The sequence below is a fragment of the Oncorhynchus tshawytscha genome, unplaced genomic scaffold (genome assembly GCF_018296145.1).
Source record: "Oncorhynchus tshawytscha isolate Ot180627B unplaced genomic scaffold, Otsh_v2.0 Un_scaffold_2906_pilon_pilon, whole genome shotgun sequence".
Lineage (NCBI taxonomy): Eukaryota > Metazoa > Chordata > Actinopteri > Salmoniformes > Salmonidae > Oncorhynchus > Oncorhynchus tshawytscha.
This window is the reverse complement of record NW_024609776.1, coordinates 100001-120000: the sequence shown is the minus strand read 5'-3', so window position 1 is coordinate 120000 and position 20000 is coordinate 100001. Positions and strand designations below refer to the sequence as shown.

Here is a 20000-nt window from a genome sequence, read left to right as displayed (position 1 = left end):
TTAGTACTAGCAGGCTACTGAGGAACATATTGATCCCTCTTCCTGTCTAGACTGTGGTTACATTAGTACTAGCAGGCTACTGAGGAACATATTGATCCCTCTCCCTGTAGACTGTGGTTACATTAGTACTAGCAGGCTACTGAGGAACATATTGATCCCTCTCCCTGTAGACTGTGGTTACATTAGTACTAGCAGGCTACTGAGGAACATATTGATCCCTCTCCTGTAGACTGTGGTTACATTAGTACTAGCAGGCTACTGAGGAACATATTGATCCCTCTTCCTGTCTAGACTGTGGTTACATTAGTACTAGACTGTATTGGTTTACATTAGTACTAGCAGGCTACTGGGAACATATTGATCTGTAGACTGTGGTTACATTAGTACTATACTGAGGAACATATTGATCCCTCTTCCTGTAGACTGTGGTTACATTAGTACTAGCAGGCTACTGGGGAACATATTGATCCCTCTCCTGTAGACTGTGGTTACATTAGTACTACAGGCTACTGAGGAACTACTGGGGAACATATTGATCCCTCTTCCTGTAGCAGGCTACTGAGGAACATATTGATCCCTCTTCCTGTAGACTGTGGTTACATTAGTACTAGCAGGCTACTGAGGAACATATTGATCCCTCTTCCTGTCTAGACTGTGGTTACATTAGTACTAGCAGGCTACTGGGAACATATTGATCTCTCTTCCTGTCTAGACTGTGGTTACATTAGTACTAGCAGGCTACTGGGAACATATTGATCTCTCTCCTGTAGACTGTGGTTACATTAGTACTAGCAGGCTACTGAGGAACATATTGATCTCTCTCCCTGTGGTTACATTACTGTGGTTACATTAGTACTAGCAGGCTACTGAGGAACATATTGATCCCTCTTCCTGTAGACTGTGGTTACATTAGTACTAGCAGGCTACTGGGGAACATATTGATCCCTCTTCCTGTAGACTGTGGTTACATTAGTACTAGCAGGCTACTGGGGAACATATTGATCCCTCTCCTGTAGACTGTGGTTACATTAGTACTAGCAGGCTACTGAGGAACATATTGATCCCTCTCCCTGTAGACTGTGGTTACATTAGTACTGTGGTTATTGACATGTACATTAGTACTAGCAGGCTACTGAGGAACATATTGATCTCTCTTCCTGTCTAGACTGTGGTTACATTAGTACTAGCAGGCTACTGAGGAACATATTGATCCCTCTTCCTGTCTAGACTGTGGTTACATTAGTACTAGCAGGCTACTGAGGAACATATTGATCCCTCTTCCTGTCTAGACTGTGGTTACATTAGTACTAGCAGGCTACTGAGGAACATATTGATCTCTCTTCCTGTCTAGACTGTGGTTACATTAGTACTAGCAGGCTACTGAGGAACATATTGATCTCTCTTCCTGTCTAGACTGTGGTTACATTAGTACTAGTCTCTCTCTGTATCTGTCTCTCTCTCTTTCTAACTCTCTCTGTCTAACTCTGTCTAACTCTCTATCTATTTTCATCAATATCATCTCTCACTCCCTCTCTCCAAAACAAGGTCTTCTGTTGCCATGGCAAAAGTCATTACGCCAAACCAGACACATTGGCACGCATGAACGCACACACACAAGCACACACAAACCCAGACACCCAGAGTCATAAAACGAACAAGAGTGCAGGCAGAAACACAACAATCTAAAAACACAACAACCAATCAATCACTTTCTCTGTCACCCTCTCTCTCACTCCCACATGGAGCGTGGTTGGCTCCCTCCCCTCCTCCCACACGCTGTCCATTCCCTTCCCGTCTGCGTTCACAGGTCTGCTATAAACAGGAGTAGACACACATACAGCTGGAGGGAACGGGAGAGGCAGGACTGAAGGGAGAGCAAGGCAGGTGGTACACTAGAGTGTTGCTTATGTAAGTAGTTGATAGGATGGACAGGGGAACAGAGGGTTCTGTCATGTTCTTCATACACTGAGGAGAGAGAGAGAGAGAGAGAGAGAGAGAGAGAGAGAGAGAGAGACACAGAGGCTACTGAGGAACATAGAGAGAGAGAGAGACAGAGAGAGACAGAGAGAGAGAGACAGAGAGAGACAGAGAGAGAGAGAGAGAGAGAGAGAGAGAGACAGAGAGAGAGAGAGAGAGAGAGACAGAGAGAGACAGAGGCAGAGAGAGAGAGAGACAGAGAGAGAGGCAGAGAGAGACAGAGAGAGACAGAGACAGAGAGAGAGAGAGACAGAGAGAGAGAGAGAGAGAGAGAGAGAGAGAGAGAGAGAGAGAGAGAGACAGAGAGAGACAGAGAGAGACAGAGAGAGAGAGAGAGAGAGACAGAGAGACAGAGAGAGAGAGAGAGAGACAGAGAGGGAGACAGAGAGAGAGACAGAGAGAGAGACAGAGAGAGAGAGAGAGAGAGACAGAGACAGAGAGAGAGAGAGAGAGAGAGAGACAGAGAGAGAGAGAGACAGAGAGAGAGACAGAGAGAGGCTATATGATGTGACATAGTAGCTAGCTGGGGTACACTGACTACCAACACAGATCACTAACAAAACAGACAGTCTGTCTACCAACTCAGATCACTAACAAAACAGACAGTCTGACTACCAACACAGATCACTAACAGACAGTCTGACTACCAACACAGATCACTAACAGACAGTCTGACTACCAACTCAGATCACTAACAGACAGTCTGACTACCAACTCAGATCACTAACAGACAGTCTGACTACCAACTCAGATCACTAACAGACAGTCTGTCTACCAACTCAGATCACTAACAGACAGTCTGTCTACCACCACAGATCACTAACAGACAGTCTGTCTACCAACACAGATCACTAACAGACAGTCTGTCTACCAACACAGATCACTAACAGACAGTCTGTCTACCAACACAGATCAGACAGTCTGTCTACTCAAACAGACAGTCTGACTACCAACACAGATCACTAACAGACAGTCTGACTACCAACTCAGATCACTAACAGACAGTCTGACTACCAACTCAGATCACTAACAGACAGTCTGACTACCAACACAGATCACTAACAGACAGTCTGACTACCAACTCAGATCACTAACAGACAGTCTGACTACCAACACAGATCACTAACAGACAGTCTGACTACCAACACAGATCACTAACAGACAGTCTGACTACCAAGTCAGACCAGTTATCAAACAGAGAGAGTCAGTATCTTTCCTGCCTGGAGACCAGAAGGAACTAGAAGAGAAGACAGTGAGTATGAGGTCTTATATAACAGTTATTCTGTCTTTCTCTCTCTCTGTATAAAATATGGAGTTGATGCTGGGGAATGTCACTACCTCAGGCTGTTTGACAGTAGAGGCAGAGTAACGGAAGGATGAGTTGGATGGAAAAACGAGAGAAAAAGAAAGTTAGGTTCAGATGGGGTCACGGTTCTCTTGTCCAGCTTTTCATTGAAACTACAAAACAGTAATATTGGAGAACGTAAGTCTCACGTAGCCAGATGCCATAACCTGGTCTCTGCACTGAGTTCTACTCTGTGAGGTGAAGCCTGCTAATAGAGGCTCTGTGAGGCGAAGCCTGCTAATAGAGGCTCTGTGAGGTGAAGCCTGCTAATAGAGGCTCTGATAGAGGCTTCGCAGACTGATGTTATAACCTGGTCTCTGCACTGAGTTCTGCTCTGTGAGGTGAAGCCTGCTAATAGAGGAGGCTCTGTGAGGCGAAGCCTGCTAATAGAGGCTCTGTGAGGTGAAGCCTGCTAATAGAGGCTCTGATAGAGGCTTCGCAGACTGATGTTATAACCTGGTCTCTGCACTGAGTTCTGCTCTGTGAGGTGAAGCCTGCTAATAGAGGCTCTGTGAGATGAAGCCTGCTAATAGAGGCTCTGAGGTGAAGCCTGCTAATAGAGGCTCTGTGAGGTGAAGCCTGCTAATAGAGGCTTTGATAGAGGCTCCACAGACTGATGTTATAACCTGGTCTCTGCACTGAGTTCTGCTCTGTGAGGTGAAGCCTGCTAATAGAGGCTCCACAGACTGATGTTATAACCTGGTCTCTGCACTGAGTTCTGCTCTGTGAGGTGAAGCCTGCTAATAGAGGCTTTGATAGAGGCTTCGCAGACTGATGTTATAACCTGGTCTCTGCACTGAGTTCTGCTCTGTGAGGTGAAGCCTGCTAATAGAGGCTTTGATAGAGGCTCCACAGACTGATGTTATAACCTGGTCTCTGCACTGAGTTCTGCTCTGTGAGGTGAAGCCTGCTAATAGAGGCTCTGTGAGGTGAAGCCTGCTAATAGAGGCTTTGATAGAGGCTCCGCAGACTGATGTTATAACCTGGTCTCTGCACTGAGTTCTGCTCTGTGAGGTGAAGCCTGCTAATAGAGGCTCTGTGAGGTGAAGCCTGCTAATAGAGGCTCTGTGAGGTGAAGCCTGCTAATAGAGGCTTTGATAGAGGCTCCACAGACTGATGTTATAACCTGGTCTCTGCACTGAGTTCTGCTCTGTGAGGTGAAGCCTGCTAATAGAGACTCTGTGAGGTGAAGCCTGCTAATAGAGGCTCTGTGAGGTGAAGCCTGCTAATAGAGGCTTTGATAGAGGCTCCGCAGACTGATGTTATAACCTGGTCTCTGCACTGAGTTCTGCTCTGTGAGGTGAAGCCTGCTAATAGAGGCTCTGAGGTGAAGCTGCTAATAGAGGCTCTGAGGTGAAGCCTGCTAATAGAGGCTCTGTGAGGTGAAGCCTGCTAATAGAGGCTCTGTGAGGTGAAGCCTGCTAATAGAGGCTTTGATAGAGGCTCCACAGACTGATGTTATAACCTGGTCTCTGCACTGAGTTCTGCTCTGTGAGGTGAAGCCTGCTAATAGAGGCTCTGTGATGAGAGGCTCTGAGGCTCTGTGAGGTGAAGCCTGCTAATAGAGGCTCTGTGAGGTGAAGCCTGCTAATAGAGGCTCTGTGAGGTGAAGCCTGCTAATAGAGCTCTGTGAGGTGAAGCCTGCTAATAGAGGCTTTGATAGAGGCTCCACAGACTGATGTTATAACCTGGTCTCTGCACTGAGTTCTGCTCTGTGAGGTGAAGCCTGCTAATAGAGGCTCTGTGAGGTGAAGCCTGCTAATAGAGGCTCTGTGAGGTGAAGCCTGCTAATAGAGGCTCTGTGAGGTGAAGCCTGCTAATAGAGGCTTTGATAGAGGCTGACTGATGTTATAACCTGGTCTCTGAAGTTCTGCTCTGCCTGCTAATAGAGGCTTTGAGGTGAAGCCTGCTGAGGCTGAGACTGATGTTATAACCTGGTCTCTGCACTGAGTTCTGCTCTGTGAGGTGAAGCCTGCTAATAGAGACTCTGTGAGGTGAAGCCTGCTAATAGAGGCTCTGTGAGGTGAAGCCTGCTAATAGAGGCTTTGATAGAGGCTCCGCAGACTGATGTTATAACCTGGTCTCTGCACTGAGTTCTGCTCTGTGAGGTGAAGCCTGCTAATAGAGGCTTTGATAGAGGCTCCACAGACTGATGTTATAACCTGGTCTCTGCACTGAGTTCTGCTCTGTGAGGTGAAGCCTGCTAATAGAGGTTCTGTGAGGTGAAGCCTGCTAATAGAGGCTCTGTGAGGTGAAGCCTGCTAATAGAGGCTTTGATAGAGGCTCTCACAGACTGCAGACTGATGTTATAACCTGGTCTGCTGCACTGAGTTCTGCTCTGTGAGGTGAAGCCTGCTAATAGAGGCTTTGATAGAGGCTCCACAGACTGATGTTATAACCTGGTCTCTGCACTGAGTTCTGCTCTGTGAGGTGAAGCCTGCTAATAGAGGCTCTGTGAGGTGAAGCCTCTAATAGAGGCTCTGTGAGGTGAAGCCTGCTAATAGAGGCTTTGATAGAGGCTCCACAGACTGATGTTATAACCTGGTCTCTGCACTGAGTTCTGCTCTGTGAGGTGAAGCCTGCTAATAGAGGCTCTGTGAGGTGAAGCCTGCTAATAGAAAGCCTGCTAATAGAGGCTCTGTGAGGTGAAGCCTGCTAATAGAGGCTCTATGGTCTCTGCATGTGAGGTGAAGCCTGCTATCCTGTGTTATAACCTGCTCTGCACTGAGTTCTGCTCTGTGAGGTGAAGCCTGCTAATAGAGGCTCTGTGAGGTGAAGCCTGCTAATAGAGGCTCTGTGAGGTGAAGCCTGCTAATAGAGGCTCTGTGAGGTGAAGCCTGCTAATAGAGGCTCTGTGAGGTGAAGCCTGCTAATAGAGGCTTTGATAGAGGCTCCACAGACTGATGTTATGGTTCTGGAACACGTTAGTATGTCAGGAATCTGTCTGTCCGCTCTGTCTCTCAAACACTCTCCAAAAGACAGGGCTTTTTCCATAAAACAAATAATTATAATCATCCTGTAGCCTCACACGTTTGGTATCCATCGGTCCTCTTTCAGGGCTTTTCCATAAAACAGCAGGATAATAGACACCGTGTATCATTTCCACAGCTCCAACTATTGTGATGGATTTCAGTGACAGCTTGGTACCTGGAGCAGCATGTTAAGAGGAGAAATCCTCTGTAACATCTTTCCAATCATCTGTTTCCTCTGACCACCAGGTTCATTCAGAAGGCTGGAATCTAGATTACACCCAGGGTGCTTCCCATGGCACCCTATTCCCTCTGTAGTACACTACTTCTACCAGGGCCCATATATGGCTCTCATCAAAAGTATTGCGCTGTATAGGAAATAGGATAGAATGCCATTTGGGGCGTACCACCTCTGTTGGGAAGCCCAGAGGAATACCGTAGTGCAGTAAAACAGACTGCAGAGGGGTTAAATAATGGTTTAGACATGTCTGGTGTTACACTGCTGTTTACAGAATCTGCTCTTTAATGGAGAGGAAAGGAATGCGTGCGCACACACCCACACACACACACACACACACACACACACACACACACACACAAATAGAGATTGCTTTAAAAATAGCTCCGGGGCAGTTCTGAATGAATCACTGGCAGAGCACAGAGGTACTCATGCCCACATGGCAACACACACACACACAGACAGAGAGAGAAATATGCAGAAGGTGAATGCTGTTGATTTGAGGTTGAGGATTAGAGGGAGAATGGGTGGATGTAGTGTTCACTGAATGCTTCCTCTAATCCCTGTATTACCACACAGCTCCAATCTGATCATCACTCCTCTCCCCCTTCATCCTCTCTCTGCCCCTCCCTCCATCCATGTTGATCTCCATGGTTACAGCACACTCTCCCGGACCTCACTCACCTCTCAATCCTCATCACTCCCATCTCCCTCCCTCTCTCCCTCACCTCACAATCCCCTTACTCCCCTCACCCTCACCTCACTCAACTCTCAATATCCCTCCCTCCCCTCTTCCTCTCACCTCATTCACCTCTCAATATCCCTCACTCCCCTCTCCTGCAAATCTCAATATCCCTCCCTCCCCTCTCCTTCAAATCTCAATATCCCTCCCTCCCCTCTCCTTCAAATCTCAATATCCCTCACTCCCCTCTCCTTCAAATCTCAATATCCCTCACTACCCTCTCCTTCAAATCTCAATATCCCTCCCTCCCCTCTCCTTCAAATCTCAATATCCCTCACTTCCATCTTCCCCTCTCTCTCACATGTCATTTTTATAGAATTCTATTTCTATCTTCATCAAACAAAGGAAGTTAATTCACTATATACTGTAGACCTGATAAAACAACCCCACTATATACTGTAGACCTGATAAAACAACCCCCACTATATACTGTAGACCTGATAAAACAACCCCCATGTACAGTGGGGCAAAAAAGTATTTAGTCAGCCACCAATTGTGCAAGTTCTCCCACTTAAAACGATGAAAGAGGCCTGTAATTTTCATCATAGGTACACTTCAACTATGACAGACAAAATGAGAAGAACAAATCCAGAAAATCACATTGTAGGATTTTAAATGAATTTATTTGCAAATTATGGTGGAAAATAAGTACTTGGTCACCTACAAACAAGCAAGATTCCTGGCTCTCACAGACCTGTAACTTCTTCTTTAAGAGGCTCCTCTGTCCTCCACTCGTTACCTGTATTAATGGCACCTGTTTGAACTTGTTATCAGTATAAAAGACACCTGTCCACAACCTCAAACAGTCACACTCCAAACTCCACTATGGCCAAGACCAAAGAGCTGTCAAAGGACACCAGAAACAAAATTGTAGACCTGCACCAGGCTGGGAAGACTGAATCTGCAATAGGTAAGCAGCTTGGTTTGAGGAAATCAACTGTGGGAGCAATTATTAGGAAATGGAAGACATACAAGACCACTGATAATCTCCCTCCTTCTGGGGCTCCACGCAAGATCTCACCCCGTGGGGTCAAAATTATCACAAGAACGGTGAGCAAAAATCCCAGAACCACACGGGGGGACCTAGTGAATGACCTGCAGAGAGCTGGGACCAAAGTAACAAAGCCTACCATCAGTAACACACTACGCCACCAGGGACTCAAATCCTGCATTGCCAGACGTGTCCCCCTGCTTAAGCCAGTACATGTCCAGGCCTGTCTGAAGTTTGCTAGAGAGCATTTGGATGATCCAGAAGAAGATTGGGAGAATGTCATATGGTCAGATGAAACCAAAATAGAACTTTTTGGTAAAAACTCAACTCGTCGTGTTTGGAGGACAAAGAATGCTGAGTTGCATCCAAAGAACACCATTCCTACTGTGAAGCATGGGGGTGGAAACATCATGCTTTGGGGCTGTTTTTCTGCAAAGGGACCAGGACAACTGATCCGTGTAAAGGAAAGGATGAATGGGGCCATGTATCGTGAGATTTTGAGTGAAAACCTCCTTCCATCAGCAAGGGCATTGAAGATGAAACGTGGCTGGGTCTTTCAGCATGACAATGATCCCAAACACACCGCCCGGGCAACGAAGGAGTGGGTTCGTAAGAAGCATTTCAAGGTCCTGGAGTGGCCTAGCCAGTCTCCAGATCTCAACCCCATAGAAAATCTTTGGAGGGAGTTGAAAGTCCGTGTTGCCCAGCAACAGCCCCAAAACATCACTGCTCTAGAGGGGATCTGCATGGAGGAATGGACCAAAATACCAGCACCAGTGTGTGAAAACCTTGTGAAGACTTACAGAAAACATTTGACCTCTGTCATTGCCAACAAAGGGTATATAACAAAGTATTGAGATAAACTTTTGTTATTGACCAAATACTTATTTTCCACCATAATTTGCAAATGAATTAATTTAAAATCCTACAATGTGATTTTCTGGATTTTTTTCTTCTCATTTTGTCTTGATTAGGGATGGTCCTGTCTGTCTCTTCAAATGAAATAGGCTAATAATAAATCATTCTATAAAACTCTCTGCCTTCCCGATTTATTTTCTAAGCACTCAAATAGGGTTTTTATCTTTGAAATGGGGCCATCTGTCTAAGATAAGGATGAACAAATATAGTATTACACAATTAACCATGGTTATATATATAATATAGTATTACACTATTAAACAATGGTTATATATAATATAGTATTAGACTATTAAACATGGTTATATATAATATAGTATTACACTATTAAACAATGGTTATATATATAATATAGTATTACACTATTAACCATGGTTATATACAATATAGTATTACACTATTAACCATGGTTATATATAATATAGTATTACAGTATTAACCATGGTTATATACAATATAGTATTACACTATTAACCATGGTTATATATAATATAGTATTACACTATTAACCATGGTTATATATAATATAGTATTACACTATAACCACTATTAACCATGGTTATATATAATATAGTATTACACTATTAACCATGGTTATATATAATATAGTATTACACTATTAACCATGGTTATATATAATATAGTATTACACTATTAACCATGGTTATATATAATATAGTATTACACTATTAAACATGGTTATAAATAATATAGTATTACACTATTAACCATGGTTATATATATAATATAGTATTAGACTATTAAACATGGTTATATATAATATAGTATTACACTAGTTATAATCTAATAGAATAGTATTATACCTATGAGAGTAAACCTGCTACTATTAACCATGGTTATATATAATATAGTATTACACTATTAAACATGGTTATATATATAATATGAGGCTATTTACATGATTATGTATTTGTATCACTGCATACCCAGTGTGTAATGTGCAGTCTTAGTTTTGTGTACTGCAGTGCTGTGTGTCCAAGATAATTTCCCTGTCTGGGACATTAGTGGATCCTATCTGAATAGAATAAGGAGTCTATAGGACGAGACGCTGAGTCTCTCCTAACCATGAAGCAGTCAGCTCCCCTGATACCTGGTGGCCAGAGTAAACCTGCTACTGCTAACCTCTAACCAGAGTCAGTTAAATCAGGGAGGAGGATAACCTCTAACCAGTTAAATCAGGGAGGACAACCTCTAACCAGAGTCAGTTAAATCAGGGGCGAGGATAACCCTGTGGTCGCAATGGTAAACACACACACACACTGCCAGGGCAGAGAGACACACGAGAGGGCCTACCTCCTGAAGACCCCGGCCAGGGCAGAGAGACACACGAGAGGACCTACCTCCTGAAGACCCCGGCCAGGGCAGAGAGACACACGAGAGGACCTACCTCCTGAAGAAGCCGGCCAGGGCAGAGAGACAGCTGATTCAGCCATCTCCCCTAACTTCACCTCCCTACCCACCAATCCAATATCCTGTTGTAGTCTACCCACCATCCAATATCCTGTTGTAGTCTACACACCATCCAATATCCTGTTGTAGTCTACACACCATCCAATATCCTGTTGTAGTCTACACACCATCCAATATCCTGTTGTAGTCTACACACCATCCAATATCCTGTTGTAGTCTACACACCATCCAATATCCTGTTGTAGTCTACACACCATCCAATATCCTGTTGTAGTCAACACACCATCCAATATCCTGTTGTAGTCTACACACCATCCAATATCCTGTTGTAGTCTACACACCATCCAATATGGTGTTGTAGTCTACACACCATCCAATATCCTGTTGTAGTCTACACACCATCCAATATCCTGTTGTCTAGTCTACACACCATCCAATATCCTGTTGTAGTCTCACACCAATATCCTGTTGTATCCAATATCCTGTTGTAGTCTACACACCATCCAATATCCTGTTGTAGTCTACACACCATCCAATATCCTGTTGTAGTCTACACACCATCCAATATCCTGTTGTAGTCTACACACCATCCAATATCCTGTTGTAGTCTACACACCATCCAATATCCTGTTGTAGTCTACACACCATCCAACACATTAGTTAGTGTTACTGTCCTGGTTATAACAACATGACCGACACAACAGTCAGTGGTACTGTCCTGGTTATAAATAACTAACTGTTACTGCTATTTATACCACAGCAAAAGCACACACCCACACCACACATGAGTGTGGACTTCTTGTCCTGACATGACCCACTCAGCCCTCCTAAAACAGCCCAGAACATGGAGCTCAATTGTCAGCTACATTACCGACACGTCCTGTCTAGTCCAGAGAGAGGAAAACACCAACATGGGCCTTTCCTTGACCCCTTCCTGTGTACGCAGTGATCACACACACACACACACACAAATAAACACACATGCAAAAAAAAATCACACATACACACAGTTCAGACTTCCAACACACAGTCACGTGATCTTTCTTAAAACGTCATCATAGATGTATACATTTCTATGTGTAATGTTTGAACATTCTGATAGGAGATGACTTGGCTCACTAATGGAATGTGTAAATAAAATACCTGAGTCAATCTATTCCTGTCCGGTATGTTGTAGTTCCACTGGTACTGTGGGTTTGTATCTGCTATAAGGAACAGAGAAGAGAAGTTCTGGCTCAGACAAGGCTAGTTAACAAACCAGTAGTAGTCTAGGTTATTACTATGTTACAATGTAAGCATGTTACCAGCTTATTTCTTATTAAGCACCTGGTCATCTATGTGTTGTAAAATAAAGGTGCCATATCACTACTGGGTGGTGTGTAGACTACACTACCAGCAACACCTACTACTGCCTTCAGGGTACTGAGATCAGGTTGTCAGACTACTGCCTTCAGGGTACTGAGATCAGGTTGTCAGACTACTGCCTTCAGGGTACTGAGATCAGGTTGTCAGACTACTGCCTTCAGGGTACTGAGATCAGGTTGTCAGACTACTGCCTTCAGGGTACTGAGATCAGGTTGTCAGACTACTGCCTTCAGGGTACTGAGATCAGGTTGTCAGACTACTGCCTTCAGGGTACTGAGATCAGGTTGTCAGACTACTGCCTTCAGGGTACTGAGATCAGGTTGTCAGACTACTGCCTTCAGGGTACTGAGATCAGGTTGTCAGACTACTGCCTTCAGGGTACTGAGATCAGGTTGTCAGACTACTGCCTTCAGGGTACTGAGATCAGGTTGTCAGACTTGTCACAGAGACAGGTATGGAGGTATGTGGGTTTCCCTGACCTGTTCTGTCCTGCCCTTTCCTTATGTCCTGCCTTATCCTGTCCTTTTCTGTCCTGCCTTATCCTGTCCTGTCCTTTTCTGTCCTGTCACCTCAGGTCACGGTGGTGATGCTCATACAGGGGTAGACTAGTGAATCTCAATTAAAAGGAGGAAGGCTCAGGATTGGACCAGGCTCAGAGAGAGAGAGTGATCCAGGGCCGAGAGCCTGTCTAGAGCCTAGAGGAGAGAGAGAGAGGGGGAGAGAGATAGAGAGAGAGACACACAGCCAACCGTCATCCAATCAGCTTCAAGCTTCAGGCATACAGGGTTTACATTCCCTAATCACCCTGTCAGGAGATTACACTGAGAAAGGAGGGAGGGATGAAGGTAGTATGGGAGGAAGAGGAGAGAGGAGGGAGCAGACAGCGAGAGAGAGAGAGAGAGAGGAGGGAGCAGGCAGCGAGAGAGAGAGCGAGAGAGAGAGAGAGAGGAGGGAGTAGGCAGCGGGAGAGAGAGCGAGAGAGAGAGAGAGAGAGAGAGAGAGAGGAGGGAGCAGGCAGTGAGAGAGCGAGAGAGAGCGAGAGAGAGAGAGAGAGGGAGCAGGCAGTGCGAGAGAGAGAGAGAGAGAGAGAGAGAGAGAGAGGGAGCAGGCAGTGCGAGAGAGAGAGAGAGAGAGAGATAGAGGGGGGGGAGTAGGCAGCGAGAGAGAGAGAGAGAGAGGTGGAGAGAATAAGTGAAAGAGGGAGAGAGTGAAAGAGGGCGAGGTAGCACTGTACAGAGAGGAGCGCTCTTAAAGGGCTGGCACAGTGAAGGTGGTATGGAGATATCTGAGATGTAGCCTACAAAACCGTTTCCACACGAGGCAGAAATAGGATGGTAGAGAGAGCGATGTGATATGGGTGTGTTTGTGTGTGTATGAAGTGACAGGTGTCTAGAACAGTTTAGGTTATAGTGTAGTAATGTTAGGTTAGGTACCATAAGATTCTCCCTCTCCTCTCCTGTCTACCCTCTGGTTTTGGATTCAACCACAGACAGGTACCATTCCCAAAATACACCGTACACTGGCGTTATGTGACACTATTGTTGACTAAAGTACTAAAAACAACCCTCCTCTATTCTCTCCGCTTACAGGAAATTAGGTCATAAGTCCAAGAGAAAAGCAGAGGCAGCCAGGCAGTAGACCCCAGTCACATGGGTGGTGGGTCGTGGTTAAGGTGTATTAACAGAGCTACAGGTCAGGTGTGTTAACAGAGCTACAGGTCAGGTGTGTTAGCAGAGCTACAGGTCAGGTGTGTTAACAGAGCTACAGGTCAGGTGTGTTAACAGAGCTACAGGTCAGGTGTGTTAACAGAACTACAGGTCAGGTGTGTTAACAGAACTACAGGTCAGGTGTGTTAACAGAGTTACAGGTAAGTTGTGTTAACAGAGCCACAGTTCAGGTGTGTTAGCAGAGCTACAGGGTGATCCATGGAGTCACTGTGTTTAGGGACAGTGAATGTAAGAGGCAAAGTGGACAGCCAGTGTGGAACGGAATGACTGGTATTATATTCAGTTGGTCAACAACAACACAGATAGGATGCAACCTAAATGGCACACTATTCCCTATATAGTGTACTACTTTTGACAAGCGCCTTATGGGCGCTGGTCAAAAATAGTGCACTACATTGGAAATAGGGTGCCGTTTGGCCATAGAGTTCGGAAGTTCCCGGCCAGTGGCACAGGATGGAATGTTATGGGCAGGGCTCTGAGCTGTGGACAGGAAGCTAGCTGCATTGTTTATGTGTGTGTGTGTTGCCTAGGCTACATATTGTTCTCCCTCACATACCACCAGTTATTTCTGGACTCCCAGTCAGCCCCTTTAAGGTCTCATGTACATGATGTCCAGTGTAATGTCCAGCTCTAACCCTATGAAGGACATGAACAGGCCTATGCAATACAGAGCCTACCATTAGTTTCAAACTGAACATTCACATAGTTTGGCCACGAGTGCCCACTCAAAAACCTATAGGTCCGTGACTCCCCTGGCGAGCCCCACTGTCCTCTGTGATCCTCTATGATCTCAGTAAACTGGTGTGTGTGTACACACACACACACACACACACACACACACAGAAGTAGTTCATGTTTAACTCTATTACTATGGTGTCTGTGAGTTAAGGACTTATTGAGCCAATTAGAGATGAGGAAATATACTGAGATGAATCCCAGGCCCTGCTGTTATTGAGTTAGACAAAGAAACCAGGCCGTTCCAGACCACACCATTACTCATTAAACACCCATATTGCAATCGGTTTCTATCTGTTCATACGTATACATAGAGAAATGAGGGATTTATTTCTGACTAACATGTTCCCTCAGAAACATATTATAGGCTATACATGTAGTAGGCTATACATGATGCATTGTCATATATCAACATGGCATTACACTAGTCACTAAATACCTGACACAAACCGTCACAGGCACCAGCAGTTTTACACTGCTAGACCACAGGCCTATACTGAGACCATTTAAAACCCGTTAAACGATTCAATTGTTATTATGGGGTTGAACTCATTTCTTGAGAAATATAAATATGCCACATATGTGAAGTGTATTGTCGCCCACTCTAGCCTGGATACCCAAACGTGTGAGCTGTCAACCTGTCACACGTAACATCACTTTCCGTGTCAGCCCAGCTCGCGAGTTCCCGGGATGAAAACAATAACAGCAAATCCCAGCGAAAACCCAGTACACATTATGTAAGCACACCTCACTTACCGTCTAAATAACGTGGAACACCGTACCGTAATCGACACGGTAAACCCGCTTTCCCGTGTTCTTATTTAGGGTGAATTATATGTACTATAACCAAGTAGCAGTAGCTAGCTACATGTTTATTTCCCGACGTCTGATCATGGACGACAGATCGGCACGGGCCGTGCCCCACCGACGGTCTGTGGACTCCCAGCGGTGATCCAGCGCTCATTCGCGGCGGCACTGTGTCGCTCCCTTCCGCTCCTCTTCCAGTCTCCCGTCTGTCAAATGTCAGCCGTAAAATCTGGTTCTCGATCCGAGGTTGCGATATGTCATCTGTTAGATTTCATAGCATTGGTGGATAAACTCCGTTAGATTCTACCGAACCGTTAGTTGACGTGCCAGTCTGCAGTAAAGAAAGCGCTCCTCTTCTCTTAATTATTTAGAAGAGCCCATATCCGCTGCACTATTTCCGCTCCTGTGGCAGCAACAGTGAATACGGTCCTGTTTTTGTAGCATCTCTCCTTGGTGACAGGTCGGAACGGTGTCAGCATATCGAGATATTAACTCAACACTTTTCCAACCCTTGAATCGCGTTGAAGAACTTTCTAGAAAGCTTTGTCTGGTCAACGGTGCGCTAGCTGGCGCGGCATAACGTTGTTTGGACCAGCGGCATCAGTCAGTACACGAGCATAGTGGATGAAAGTAGGCTAGATGTATCAATAGCACTATGAGGTAGCAGGGACAAGATGTTAGCAGATGGTAGAGAGATGGACGGAGGGATTTGGTCAATCTCACTTTTATAATCCCTGAAGCAAAACAAAGGAGCCAGTCAGATGTTTTTCCAACAATATCAGGCTTCTGGGTCAGGTTAAAAAAAAAAGGCACCACAAATGGTTAATAAACATGTTTTATTTATTTCAGTGTATACATTTTTCTACCAAATCTATGTACACAAGTTAGAGTAAACATAAGGTGTTGTTGACAACAACATATACAAATCATGTTTCCATTTTTACATCTTTAGACAGTTTTTTAGCAAGGCTGTGGAACAGGATGTAACCGACTGGGGTGATTTTAAATGTGACCCCTGGATACATCTAGTATTCCTACGGTATGACCTCCTACACATCCTACAGTGTAATGGTATTCCTATGGTATTGGTCAGGACATCACATGACATTACAGTGTTTCCCCTATATGCATTTAGCAGTGGCGGCCCGTGCTGCCACTCCCCCCAGAAAACATACACATACATACATACATACATATATATATATTTCTATGTAGAAAAGCTAATGGAAAGATAGATTTTTTTAAAAGATTATATTTTTTAAATATTTTTTTTTATTTTACCCCTTTTTCTCCAAAATTTCGTGGTATCCAATTGTTTAGTAGCTACTATCTTGTCTCATCGCTACAACTCCCGTACGGGCTCAGGAGAGACGAAGGTTGAAAGTCATGCTCAGGAGAGACGAAGGTTGAAAGTCATGCGTCCTCCGATACACAACCCAACCAAGCCGCACTGCTTCTTTACACAGCGCGCATCCAACCCGGAAGCCAGCCGCACCAATGTGTCGGAGGAAACACCGTGCACCTGGCAACCTTGGTTAGCGTGCACTGCGCCCGGCCCGCCACAGGAGTCGCTGGTGCGCGATGAGACAAGGATATCCCTAATGGCCAAACCCTCCCTAACCCGGACGACGCTAGGCCAATGGCCCCACAGACCTCCCGGTCGCGGCCGGTTACGACAGAGCCTGGGCGCGAACCCAGAGTCTCTGGTGGCACAGCTGGCGCTGCAGTACAAAGATTATCTTTGAGAACAAAAAATATAAATCACCAAAATAAAAACTAGTCAGGGAGAATCAAAAATTCCCCAAATATCATGTCATGGGGCCCCCATTGATTTTGTTATACTGTTTGAGTCATTCAGATAGCATAAGAACACGCCATAAGCCACAGCAAAATGTGTAGAATTGAAGGACATTTAGCTTTAAAACACCAAAATATTTCTGCTCATTTTCGGTTGGAGACCGTGCCATTGGCCACACCCACTACACTAACTTTGCCACCGCTGCAGAAAAAAGGACCTGATAGGTCATTATACAGTCCAGTATAGAGGACCTGATAGGTCATTATACAGTCCAGTATAGAGGACCTGATAGGTCATTATACAGTCCAGTATAGAGGACCTGATAGGTCATTATACAGTCCAGTATAGAGGACCTGATAGGTCATTATACAGTTCAGTATAGAGGACCTGATAGGTCATTATACAGTCCAGTATAGAGGACCTGATAGGTCATTATACAGTTCAGTATAGAGGACCTGATAGGTCATTATACAGTCCAGTATAGAGGACCTGATAGGTCATTATACAGTCCAGTATAGAGGACCTGATAGGTCATTATACAGTCCAGTATAGAGGACCTGATAGGTCATTATACAGTCCAGTATAGAGGACCTGATAGGTCATTATACAGTCCAGTATAGAGGACCTGATAGGTCATTATACAGTCCAGTATAGAGGACCTGATAGGTCATTATACAGTTCAGTATAGAGGACCTGATAGGTCATTATACAGTCCAGTATAGAGGACCTGATAGGTCATTATACAGTCCAGTATAGAGGACCTGATAGGTCATTATACAGTCCAGTATAGAGGACCTGATAGGTCATTATACAGTCCAGTATAGAGGACCTGATAGGTCATTATACAGTCCAGTATAGAGGACCTGATAGGTCATTATACAGTCCAGTATAGAGGACCTGATAGGTCATTATACAGTCAGTATAGAGGACCTGATATTATACAGATCAGAGGGTCCTGATAGGTCATTATACAGTGCAGTATGTGTTGATGAGGTGTCGTACCATCTCAGTGTTTCCACTGGCCTGGTAGATGATTGACAGGTTGAAGGCTATCTCTCTACGCAGGTCTACCTGGTCATCCGCAATACCCTGTAGGAGAGAGATGAGGAAGAGATGAGGTGTGTGTCTGTAGTATATACCTCTAGTGTAAGAGGGAAGCTGAGAGCCTTGTGGTAATAGTGAATGGAGAGGTGTGTCTGTAGTATATACCTCTAGTGTAAGAGGGAAGCTGAGAGCCTTGTGGTAATAGTGAATGGAGAGGTGTGTCTGTAGTATATACCTGTAGTGTAAGAGGGAAGCTGAGAGCCTTGTGGTAATAGTGAATGGAGAGGTGTGTCTGTAGTATATACCTCTAGTGTAAGAGGGAAGCTGAGAGCCTTGTGGTAATAGTGAATGGAGAGGTGTGTCTGTAGTATATACCTGTAGTGTAAGAGGGAAGCTGAGAGCCTTGTGGTAATAGTGAATGGAGAGGTGTGTCTGTAGTATATACCTGTAGTGTAAGAGGGAAGCTGAGAGCCTTGTGGTAATAGTGAATGGAGAGGTGTGTCTGTAGTATATACCTGTAGTGTAAGAGGGAAGCTGAGAGCCTTGTGGTAATAGTGAATGGAGAGGTGTGTCTGTAGTATATACCTCTAGTGTAAGAGGAGGGAAGCTGAGAGCCTTGTGGTAATAGTGAATGGCGAGGTGTGCCAGGCCCATCTGCTGCAGGGCCCGTCCCAGGTTGTACATGCTCTCCTGGCAGGGCCCACGCTGCTCCACGTAACGCCACAGGAATGAGAATCCCTGCCACAACACAAAGACACACACGTTATGACACAAAACACACACGACACATAGGGTCTACACACACACACACAACACATAGGGTCTACACACACACATAGGGTCCACACACGCACACATAGGGTCCACACACACACACATAGGGTTCACACACACACACATAGGGTCCACACACACACATAGGGTCCACACACGCACACATAGGGTCCACACACACACACATAGGGTCCACACACACACATAGGGTCCACACACGCACACATAGGGTTCACACACACACACAACACATAGGGTCCACACACACACACATAGGGTTCACACACACACAACACATAGGGTCTACACACACACACACAACACATAGGGTCTACACACACACACACACACACATAGGGTCTACACACACACACACACAACACATAGGGTCTACACACACACACACACACACACATAGGGTCTACACACACACACAACACATAGGGTCTACACACACACACACAACACATAGGGTCTACACACACACACACAACACATAGGGTCTACACACACACACACAACACATAGGGTCTACACACACACACACAACACATAGGGTCTACACACACACACACAACACATAGGGTCTACACACACACACACAACACATAGGGTCTACACACACACACAACACATAGGGTCTACACACACACACACACACACAACACATAGGGTCTACACACACACACACAACACATAGGGTCTACACACACACACACACACACATAGGGTCTACACACACACACACAACACATAGGGTCTACACACACACACACACACACATAGGGTCTACACACACACACACACACAACACATAGGGTCTACACACACACACACACACACACACATAGGGTCTACACACACACACACACACAACACATAGGGTCTACACACACACACACACACACACATAGGGTCCACACACGCACACATAGGGTCCACACACGCACACATAGGGTTCACACACACACACACATAGGGTCCACACACACACACAACACATAGGGTCTACACACACACACACACAACACATAGGGTCTACACACACATACACACACACACATAGGGTCCACACACGCACACATAGGGTCCACACACACACACATAGGGTCCACACACACACACATAGGGTCCACACA

At 45.2% G+C, this 20000-nt stretch overlaps 2 protein-coding genes across 4 annotated transcripts in view; both read right to left on the bottom strand.

The window, feature by feature from the left end:
* The window catches only part of LOC112241713 (E3 ubiquitin-protein ligase HECW2), a 73151-nt gene extending 57295 nt beyond the window's left edge, over positions 1-15856 (bottom strand). Inside the window, exon 1 of the mRNA XM_042317914.1 lies at positions 15195-15856. The gene's annotated coding sequence lies outside the window, so the exon portion shown is untranslated. The remainder of the gene's footprint in view (positions 1-15194) is intronic.
* Positions 15857-18000: 2144 nt separating this feature from the next.
* The window catches only part of LOC112239301 (general transcription factor IIIC, polypeptide 3), a 23270-nt gene continuing 21270 nt past the window's right edge, over positions 18001-20000 (bottom strand). For 2 of the 3 annotated variants that reach the window (XM_042317903.1, XM_042317904.1), the window contains exons 19-20: positions 18673-18825; positions 18001-18132 (exon numbers count right to left, since the gene is read on the bottom strand). In XM_042317903.1, coding sequence (XP_042173837.1) covers positions 18010-18132; positions 18673-18825 — 276 coding nt within the window. In that variant the 3' untranslated portion in view covers positions 18001-18009. Of the gene's footprint in view, positions 18133-18672; positions 18826-20000 lie in introns of those variants that run through there. The other variant, XR_006082801.1, reaches the window with a different exon arrangement.